Source organism: Vanessa cardui, chromosome 21 (assembly GCF_905220365.1).
Source record: "Vanessa cardui chromosome 21, ilVanCard2.1, whole genome shotgun sequence".
NCBI lineage: Eukaryota > Metazoa > Arthropoda > Insecta > Lepidoptera > Nymphalidae > Vanessa > Vanessa cardui.
The window spans coordinates 7,601,890-7,612,148 of record NC_061143.1 but is presented as its reverse complement, the minus strand read 5'-3'; the positions used below and the strand labels follow the sequence as shown (position 1 = coordinate 7,612,148).

Genomic DNA, 10,259 nt, shown 5'->3' with positions numbered 1-10,259 from the left:
AGAATATATTTATAAAAATAAAAATAATAATATACTAAAAAATAAATCTTTATAGCATTACTAGCTTCAATTTTACATTTTATTACTCACGCAAATAATAAAATATGTAGTTTTCTTATTTACCAGTTGAAACTATGTTAGGGAAATAAACCATGCTGTGCATTTTATTGTTTGGTGAGTTATATTATATTGGCAGACTATACATACATTATGCTGTATTACTTTAACATATAATGTTTTCTTTTCAGCGTTATCATTAGTTTCATGGTCACAGCAACATTTGTCTTACGTAATGTTATTTATATTCTATATATAATTTTAATTGAGTATCAATGTTCGAATTAATCAATTAGTTACAATGTAAGCTGAAATAAGTAACCGCGTATAAAGTGACCATCATCATCCTTCTGCTCTTAACCCAATTTAATTTGGGGTCGACGCAGCATGTCTCCTTATTTCGTAGTTCTCAGCCTGACGTCATCTCTCAAGTAACATTCCTTCTAACCATATCGTCTTCCCCACCGTACTAACATCGTTTCTTTGGTCGCCCCCTACCTCTATATCCATCTACATCCATGCTCAAGACCTTCCTCACAACATGGTCCTCATTCCTCCGTATAGCATGCCCATACCATGATAGCCGGCTTCCACAAAACTTCTCGGTTGTTGGTTCCACTTTCAAACTTATCTATATATGTTATATACTCATTCCTAACTCTCTTCATTCGCGTAGCACCACTATAAATTATCCATTGATAGTTCTGGAGGACTTGGGCACAAATACCGGGAATAATATATTCAGTAGCAATCTGAAATTATCATATTGGCAGTGTAATATAGCTGAGCTGAGGCATTTCTAGGAATACAGTGATACAATCGGACGGTTAGCTTTTGCTCCTGTAACTGAACCCTCATTGATCCTGGTTTTTATTACACAATAAAAAAGCAAATATTAATAATGTTACCAGATGATAAGTGATCACCATCAATCATAGACAATGTTGATGAAAGTAATATTAGTTAATCATTATAACACGAATGCACCGCCAACTTTAGTATCTACGATGTTATGACGTTTTTTGTTGTGGTAACACTGACTTATTTACCCTTCAAACCGAAACACATAGAATGTATCCGTGTTGACACTATGGTTGAAATTTGGTCATGACGATATTATTATTGGTTTCACATACATCGTCAACTATCAAATATTTTTGTGTACACTATATAGTCTCATTTCGATATATTGATTTAAAATTCAGCGCGTAAGCAGCAGTGAATTGAATGTGCTAATTGCTCAAATAAATAAATGACCGATTTCAAGAAATAATTTGTATGTTTTTGTAGTTACAAAATACTAATACTATAATTTAAATACATGTATTATTTAAATTTTAAATATGAAACTTATTTTGTTTTTATTTGATACGTTTATTTCAGGATAATATTGAATATGAGAAGTTAATTCACGCAGGAAGGTGAATATGAATATGCAGATATACAAATTCGTTAAGCTTATTATTTAGTAGATACGAATTATACTATAATAAATACCATAACAATATTTGAATTCAGTTTATCCCAGCGCTAGAGAGGTTAAAGGTAATGTGATCCTTTTAATAAAAGAACAAGTTGAAATAACGTCAAGTTGTGTATAACAGGATAATAAGTTCTCAACAATTTCGTTAGTAATTTTTGGTGTGAGTAGTAACACTCCAGTACACAAAACCTTAACTTTTTTACAGTTTATCGTGTTGCTTATGTAGCACCATCCAAATTTAACGCATTTTTACTAACATTTTCTTTATATAAGAGACCACTCTCCTTTCCTTTACACTTCAGTAAAGTAAAAAGTAAAAGTAAAGTAACAGCCTGTAAATTTCCCACAGCTGGGATAAGGCCTCCTCTTCCATTAAGGAGGAATTTGGAACATATTTCACCACGCTGTTCCAATGTGGATTGGTGGAATGCACATGTGGCAGAATTTCGAAGAAATTAGACACCGATGATTGTGGATTTGAACCCGCAATCATCGGTTAAGATGCACGCGTTCTAACCACTGGGCCATCTCAGCTCACATAGTGCACACTGCAGTGCCTAGACCTAAGTATTACTTAGAGATATACTGTAATTCTATAAAATAAAAAGTATAATTTTCATAGACCTTAAAAGAGCTAATATTTTTTTATTACTTTTCTATCTAAAACACAAAAGCACATAATTACAGTTTAATTTAAATCGGAATAGAATATCGTGTCAGCAATTTTTAGTGTTAGATATGTAATATGTATGTATTTGAACTAAAAATAAACCCATAATTTAACGCATATTAACACATTAGTACTACACTATACTTTGTAGTTTTACAACAGTCTCACTATATACTCGTATGTGCAATGTGGAATTTATTTCCTTTGTTTATATTTTGTTCTAACAATACACAATGAGTAACAAAATAATACACATCACTTAAACTAGTCAGAGATAAAGCATTTGTATTTGTCTCATTTTATGAGATTACAGTATTAAGAATATAGGATTATTAGTCACGGAATATCTCCATGTGATATTTATTTTAGAATTATAAATTATTCTTTGACATTTCATTTGTTCTGTCATATTACAATGTTATATTATATCTGTTAAGTTGTTCGTAGGGCTTTGTTAGTATTTTCATATATATATATATATATATTTCAAGTAAAAAATTCAATTTTTTCGCAAATCCATATTTATAGCATAGATAAATCAAGTATCAATCATTGATTGAGAACCAATGATATCGCGTTAATTTGCTTTCGAAAGTTTGTTTATTTGGCTAATATATTTTAAGTTTTTATAGTTGGAATAGAGTATAGGTAAAACGTATTGGTAATGTCTTTCTGAGAGATTTCGTCCACGCGCTCAATTTCAGATGCAAGATCAACTGGATAACTTGATTCTCCGACAAGGGGTTGTAAACAATTCCAACTTCCAGATTTCGGACTGTTACTGAGTATTTATTGATAGAATAAACTAATAAATTTATATCGGTTCCACCCGGGTTTAAGCCCAAAACTCTGGGATCTCTAGCCTTATATTTCTGGCCAATAGACAGTAAACATCATATCATATTATACATATCATATAAAAGTCCGGATGTTAATAATTTGATCCTTTAACTTTCTCTCCCTATCTCTTTCTCAAAATGTGTAACTTTGACTTTTATTAATGTTCAAACCTTTTTATTTATTTGTATCTACTGCTATAAAGTAGGTAAAAATAATGTTCACAGCCGATAAACTTCTGTAACATGGCTTCAACTTGTATCCACGACAGCCGTGTCGTCTGCGCGTCTTCTCCTGATGGTTGTAGTCGACGTAGTTTCATGGACCAATGCGACATGTATGAATTCAACTGCGACTATGGGACTCGTATGTAATTTGTATTACTTACCTAACTTACACTACTACACTCTATTCTCTAGTTTAATTCATTTTCAATGTGTGAATGTGTGTGTGTGTGTGTGTTAGATACTAGTTTTATGGAAGTGTGCGTTGTTTTCAAGGAATATATATTTTGACGTTAGTTACAAATTCAAATATAACGCATAATGCGAATAGACATATGTAAATTTATTTTAACAGAAGTGTTGACTCTGCTTGATTAGTTTCACTTAAAAATCGATTCTTTCCGTTTCCGTATATTATAATACTGGTTCTATTATTTTCAACAAAAGTTGAGTTAGAAGTATTTACAAGAATATTTAAAATTGTTTTCGGTCTACTTATGAGAAATATGATGCTAATAACAGTGAGTCACACATAGATACAAAACAAAACTTGAGACAGTCAACAAAAAATATATGCGAATCTAATCTCTAAAAAATATATTCGACACTTGGTGTACAACTCGATCACAAAATGTTTAAAACCGATTTACGCAATTTTGAAGCTTATGTCATTGAAATATAATCGTCAATGTAGTCAAAGTCGCGTATTGATATATATGACTTTCTTACATTTCACGACTTGTTGTTTGTTTCGCCTAGATTCTTTCCAAATTTCAACAGTAGGTTAAATTTGGACATTATCAATATCAATGTTGATTTGGTTTAAGAAATAAACAAATGAAAGAATTAAATGTTTATCAATTGCTGCAAACTGCTTGCAAATTTAAAAATTCGGAAATGATATTTTAACGTAAAAGTTTGAATTAAATTTCGGTAGTTATTCAGTAGGTAGGTATATTTATTACCATTGTATGAAATTTAGAATTAGAAATGACTGAGACATAGAATGAGACATTTTTAAATACTATAGACTTAGTAGTTAATATTAAATATAAAAATAGTAAATATATACGTAACTTATTTAAAACAATAGTCATTTGTCAACACATCAATACGAACAACAAATAAAGTTCAGTATTTTTTTCTCTTCTTTATAATAAGTTAATAACAAGTACCCATGATCGTAATACATTTTAATATGATTAAAAATTCATCTGTAGGTAATAAAGTTGAGTATTTGCTTGTATGCTTTGATCATTATTTGACCATCAATGAGAAAGTGTAATGCTTCTATGTTGAATAAAGTAATTTGAGTTTCAGTTTGAGTTCATATACATACATCATATTAAAAAACTAGAGAGTTTATTTTGAACTGATATGCTTGAGATAGCCCTTCTATTGAGAATTAGTATAGATAAATAACTAAGAACACAAAAGTCAAATAATATCAACAATACTACAATTTTTATTTAACACTTGCAACAGTTGTATTGTACCAAATATTATGCTGCAATATCAAGAAGCAAATAAGTTCCAAAAAACTTCAACTGTATAGTTAATTAATCTGATTTTACTAATGTGTTCATATTCCTAATCCACCTTGCACTTAAAACCAACCAAAGCTATTTAACTGTGTCAAGGTTTCAAACAGTTTAGAGATTAGGAATGTTGATTATCAAAATATAAGTCGTTTAATGTATTCTGTTAATTCCTCAAAACATTTGACATCGCTAGGAAAATCTCGTATCAAAATATATTTATGATAAAATGTTCCGTATTGTATATAACATGAAGATTTTATATCAAAACTCATAAAATACAATAAAACATATTTTTACAAATATTCTGTGTACCCTATATTTTTATAACATTCTTTATCACTAAATTTCATAATTTTATTGTCAATGTCAAAAAGTTTTGTAATATTGGAGTAAAACTATCATAGATAAATGTACTATCGAAGTATCGATTTTGAAATATATCAATAAATCCAATTTGTTATCTTCCAGAGTACATGACGAAAGTGACCAGCCCTTGTAATAGCGGTCAGCCAGACTACTTATGCTAAAATACCAAGAATTTGATGACAATAAAGTATTATGACTTAGAAGATTAGTTTTACTCCAATTTTAAGTTACGATATTAATAAAGTTATAATTAATTTACTTTTACTAGAGCTATACAAACTGATATGTCTTCTAAAAGATTTTTTGTTTTTATATTTTGTAAAGTTCCAAATTAATATGATATGACTTTCATTATAAAGAAACTTTTTTTGAGTAATTTTATTGGATTTGATGTGATAGAATATGATTCGTTTGGCAGTGCGAGTTGAGTATTTTTTACCATATCTTTTAATATTAAGTAAATACCTTAAATATAGGGCAATGTTCTAATTCCATAATCTCTTTTAGGTTATACAGAAACATATATTTTATTTTGTACAACTTTGGAACTGCCGACTCAAAACAATTTGATTGACGCTATGTTTGAAGCTTCAACAAATTGCGGTAATAAGAAACTTTTGATACAAAATAAATAATACGTCCATATTTAAATAAGTATAAAATATTCTTTATTATTTTTAGTTTCGAAATATACTCACAGTAATGTAATTACCAGTACAAAACAAAAGGCAACATCTTATTTTAAAATGAATGATAGTGAAACTAATACTATATCGACTAACAAAGATATCTCTGAAAATACTATAACGTCCCAAAAAACAAATACAGCAGTCACGCTTTCTGAAATTAACACAATCAATACTGTTAATTCAAAAGAAAATCTTAAACATACGGAAATTGGTTGTGACATTCCGAAAACATGGGAAACTACCACTGAGTCACAAAAAATAGTTTTCACTGAATATTCTGAGGAATATATATTTTTAAACGACGTATTAAACGCAACAGTAGAAAAACCAATAGTGTTGAATGTAACAAAACAAAAAACTGATGAAAATTATTCACTTAATGACAAAACTACATCCTCTTTGTTAAATATTACAGAAGAAACTGATAACGATAATTTTACATCGCATCAATCGACAAATATTAAAACAAAAACTACGACAGAAATGAAATCAGATGACAGTAATACGCCAATATTATTAACAAAAAAATTAACTCCAAGATTAACTGATACAACTAAAAGCCGAACATATTGCTGTAATAGACCAAAGACTTGGGAAATAACTACTGAAATGGCAGTTACTACTAAAAACAAAATAGAAGATTCAGACATAGAAGAGAAAAATGAATTGGAGGATGAAAAAATGCGTTTGTCACTGCAAGAAAATCACACACGAACCAATGATACCGCTAATTATACTTCACACCAAATTGATTTTATACCAACAGCTAAAGAAGTAATTACAAAAGTATCATACGTTTTAAATACAAAAATGTTGACGTCATATAAACTACTTACGCAGCGGCTGAAAAAGAATCTCTCGACGACTTTAATGTTTTGTAATCATTATAAATGTCAAAGACCGTTAACTTGGTTGACGACTTCGAAAGTGAAAAAGAGAAAATTTATCTAAGTTGTCTTACGTTAATAAGTAAAAGTAGGTATCCTCTGTTCAATTTTATAAAACAATAAAAAAGTCTATAATAATTAATAAGTTTTATTTATTAGATTCCACTTTGATGGAAGGAGAATATGTTACTTGTATATTAAAAAAAATATTCTACGGATTTCAGTTCAATTTCCTTTCAGGGTTTGAAATAATTGATTGTGAAGAGAAATGTTCGTGTTTTGACAATGTTAAAACAGATAGCACAACAGATACTACAACAGCTGCAACGGATAATGATTACTTGAGTTTATCGTCAGAAGATCGTAAGCTTAAATTAGTAGAAACATCAAAAATAGTGCCATTGCAACATGAGATAACTCACGCAGACGATTGTGGAAGACCGAAAACGTGGGCGACTACGCGCAAAGGGGAAACCAGGGACTTTTTCAGAATTTTAAAACACGATGATCAAAAATAAATTTATTTGCCAGATAACATGTATATATTCAGCGATATAGCATCCCTTTATTTTTTTTGTCCACTTTTAAATCAACAGATTAAAACAAATTGTGCGTTTTAAAATTTTAAGTTACTTTTATTGTTGACATAAATTATTATTTTTTTAGTTATCATATATTTTTGTGCTTTTTTAATACTAAGTTTTTAATTTTATTTATAAATGTATCAAATTTTGTTCTTATTAGTATATAATAAATCTAGTAATCAACTTAAAACAAAATTAAATTAATTTTTTTAACTAATATCTCTTCAACAATGAAAGTTTGAAATTTTACTATTCGCGGCAAGATAGTGAGGCGGTATTAATTAAATACATTTTTCGATCTATAATAATTTCACAAGTATACGAGGCAGTCTTGGATAACTAAAAATATATAAAATCATAATTTAAAAAAAAAAACAACATCATGGCAAGTGTTCGGTATAAATAATCTCAATTGACTAGCATTGGTCTGTTAACGCATTTGTCCTCAGCTTTATTTTTTCTAAAGGCGTTTATGAAGAAGTCGTCTGCAAATATTTTTTGGTTTCCTTTATAGAAAGCTTCAATTTCGACTAAAGTTTTACGTTCAGTTTCTGGCAAGAAGAAATATAAAAATATAGCTCCAATAAATCCTATAATGGCATATATCGTAAAGGTTCCATGCATGTGGAAATTAGCTTCAAGATTGTAGTTAGTTTTTGAAGCTAAAAAGAAAATAACGTAGCTAAGAGCGGCAGCCAAACCCGTTGCCATGCCTCGGCTCCTGAAAAAATAAAAGAGCAATAATGTGAGATAAATATTTTTATTGATTTCTTGCACTTGTCTATATTCATTCAATTTACCTATTAAGTTCATGGTATATTCATACAACACTATATGGTATTTGTTTTAAAAATATTTACGATAGCAAGGAACTTAAGCTTATGTAGTAAAAAATTAATAAAAATAGGTTACCTGAATGGAAACATTTCCGAAAGTAATATCCAAGGTATACCCAAGCTTGTAAACATAACGAGCATCATGAACAGAAATACAGGGAGAATTTCCGTCTGTTCAGGAAATGTGCTCGCTTCGTAAGAGAACACTTCGATGGGCAGTTTGCTTCCAGCGTAAATACTCAAAGCGAGACTACAACAGGCTGTTGCGAATAGCGAAGATAGGATCAATTTTCTTTTACCAATCGTTTTCACTATTACAGCTGATAGTAAGTTCATAATTATGAAGACTAAACCAACGACGACCTGGAAATAACGTATAAATTAATATTATTTTTGACATTTTTTGAGTCCCTTTTTACGTATTGAACATTGATTTAATAAATCAAAGATATATGACCTAATGTTAAATATTCAAGCCGAGATGGCCCAGTGGTTAGAACGCGTGCATCTTAACCGATGATTGTGTGTTCAAACCCAGGCAAGCACTAATTAATTTTCATGTGCTTAATTTGTATTTATAATTTATCTCATGCTCGGCGTTGACGGAAAACATCGTGAGGAAACTTGCATGTGACTAATTTCAGCGAAATTTCCACACGTGTATCGACCAACCCGCATTGGATCAGCGTGCTTGAATACGCTCAAAACCTTCTCCTCAAAGGGAGAGGAAGTCTTAGCCCAGCAGTGGGAAATTTACAGGCTGTTAATGTTGTAAAAATGTTGTATATTACGTAGTATGAACTCACCACAATAACTTTTGAATCAAATTTCATTCCGAGCGCTTTACATACATTCACCATATTCGGTCTGACTGGTAGCAGACCGCTCATCGTGTGGAAAAAGAAATACGCCATGACGAGCTTAAATGGCCTCATTGTTTCTTTGACGAATAGAACATATTTGAACTTCATAGCTAACTTCTTGAAAATGTTGTAGCTAGCATGTTCACACTGTTGAGCATCTGGTTTTCCTTCGGCATTGCATACGACGCATTTGGTGATATTATCATTGTATTGCACAAGTTCATCGAACTCCTCTTGCACGTCTGCTGGTTTAGCCCAGCCTCGAAGTCGGCATAGGGACTGCAGTGCCTCTTTTTGCCGACCCTTTGATAGCAACCAAATTGGTGTTTCAGGAACCTGAAAGGAAAAATTTTGAAATCACATTTATTAACTATCATTTTGAATCAGCTTTCGAAAAAAGCTAGATGGCTATCATAATTAATTTGAAGTAAATTCGAAAGTAATATTGATTATTTGTCACGCTTTCCCTACTAAACTTGATAATCATAAAATATTACATGCACCCTATCGGGAGTACAGGAAGGTATGTACGGTACAGCTGCTTTTCCTATCACATGCGTGCGAAGCCGTATGCGGAAACTATTATACCACAATTTTCCTAAACCCACAATAATATACTTTGCTTAACCCCGAAGATATCTGACCTAGCACGATCGTCTTCAATTTTATAGTATCATCATGGGTCATAAACTATATATGTTCATGAATCATTCAAGTGTTTATTATATAACTGACATTGAAACTTTACGTTATGTAATACTCTTGGATGTTTCTATGTATATTTATTAAGTTTATTTTTAAGGAGTTGTTACATATATAGCATTATAAATGGAGTCAATTATATGTTTCAATCAATTAGAAACATCAGACTTTTAATTTATAGTCGTAAATTATTATCAATATTAATAAAGCCATTGTATTTCGTCATAATAATAATAAATGTTATTTATTAAAGACATTAATAACAGTGTTAAAGTGTTAATCAATAATAGTTTAACGACTCTTTAATAAAATAAACATCAGTTAACAATCTTCTCGAAAAATAGTATGTTTTTTTATTGATAGTAGTTTGACTAGTTTTGGCCCTTCAAAAACTGGAAGTCAGTTGGTGATTAAAATTCTTATTTTTTAACTCAAACTTTGTATAAGCAGTTAAGTATGCGTTAGTTGATGCATCCGAAGCGATCGCCCCTTTTGCTTATTTTTTTGGAATTGAAAAGTT

The 10,259-nt window shown here is 30.4% G+C and overlaps 2 protein-coding genes across 5 annotated transcripts in view; one reads left to right on the top strand and one right to left on the bottom strand.

The window, feature by feature from the left end:
* Nucleotides 1-66: 66 nt before the first annotated feature.
* On the top strand, nucleotides 67-5,397 carry LOC124538704. The gene is made up of 4 exons (XM_047115854.1): nucleotides 67-174; nucleotides 249-289; nucleotides 3,275-3,413; nucleotides 5,281-5,397. Exons 1-4 carry the CDS (start codon nucleotides 153-155, stop codon nucleotides 5,337-5,339), a joined length of 261 nt encoding a protein of 86 aa, XP_046971810.1. The 5' UTR covers nucleotides 67-152; the 3' UTR covers nucleotides 5,340-5,397.
* The window catches only part of LOC124538701 (facilitated trehalose transporter Tret1-2 homolog), a 47,857-nt gene continuing 42,375 nt past the window's right edge, over nucleotides 4,778-10,259 (bottom strand). For 2 of the 4 annotated variants that reach the window (XM_047115851.1, XM_047115852.1), the window contains exons 6-8: nucleotides 8,981-9,373; nucleotides 8,251-8,537; nucleotides 4,778-8,059 (exon numbers count right to left, since the gene is read on the bottom strand). In XM_047115851.1, the coding sequence (XP_046971807.1) occupies nucleotides 7,747-8,059; nucleotides 8,251-8,537; nucleotides 8,981-9,373 (993 nt within the window). In that variant the 3' untranslated portion in view covers nucleotides 4,778-7,746. The remainder of the gene's footprint in view (nucleotides 8,060-8,250; nucleotides 8,538-8,980; nucleotides 9,374-10,259) is intronic. The other 2 variants (XM_047115849.1, XM_047115850.1) reach the window with 1 other exon arrangement.

Coding starts and splice junctions, on each gene's coding strand:
- LOC124538704 (XM_047115854.1), top strand. CDS start 153: ATGCTGTGCATTTTATTGTTTG. Junction 175..248: donor GCTGTGCATTTTATTGTTTG/GTGAGTTATATT, acceptor TTTTCTTTTCAG/CGTTATCATTAGTTTCATGG. Junction 3,414..5,280: donor CAACTGCGACTATGGGACTC/GTATGTAATTTG, acceptor GTTATCTTCCAG/AGTACATGACGAAAGTGACC.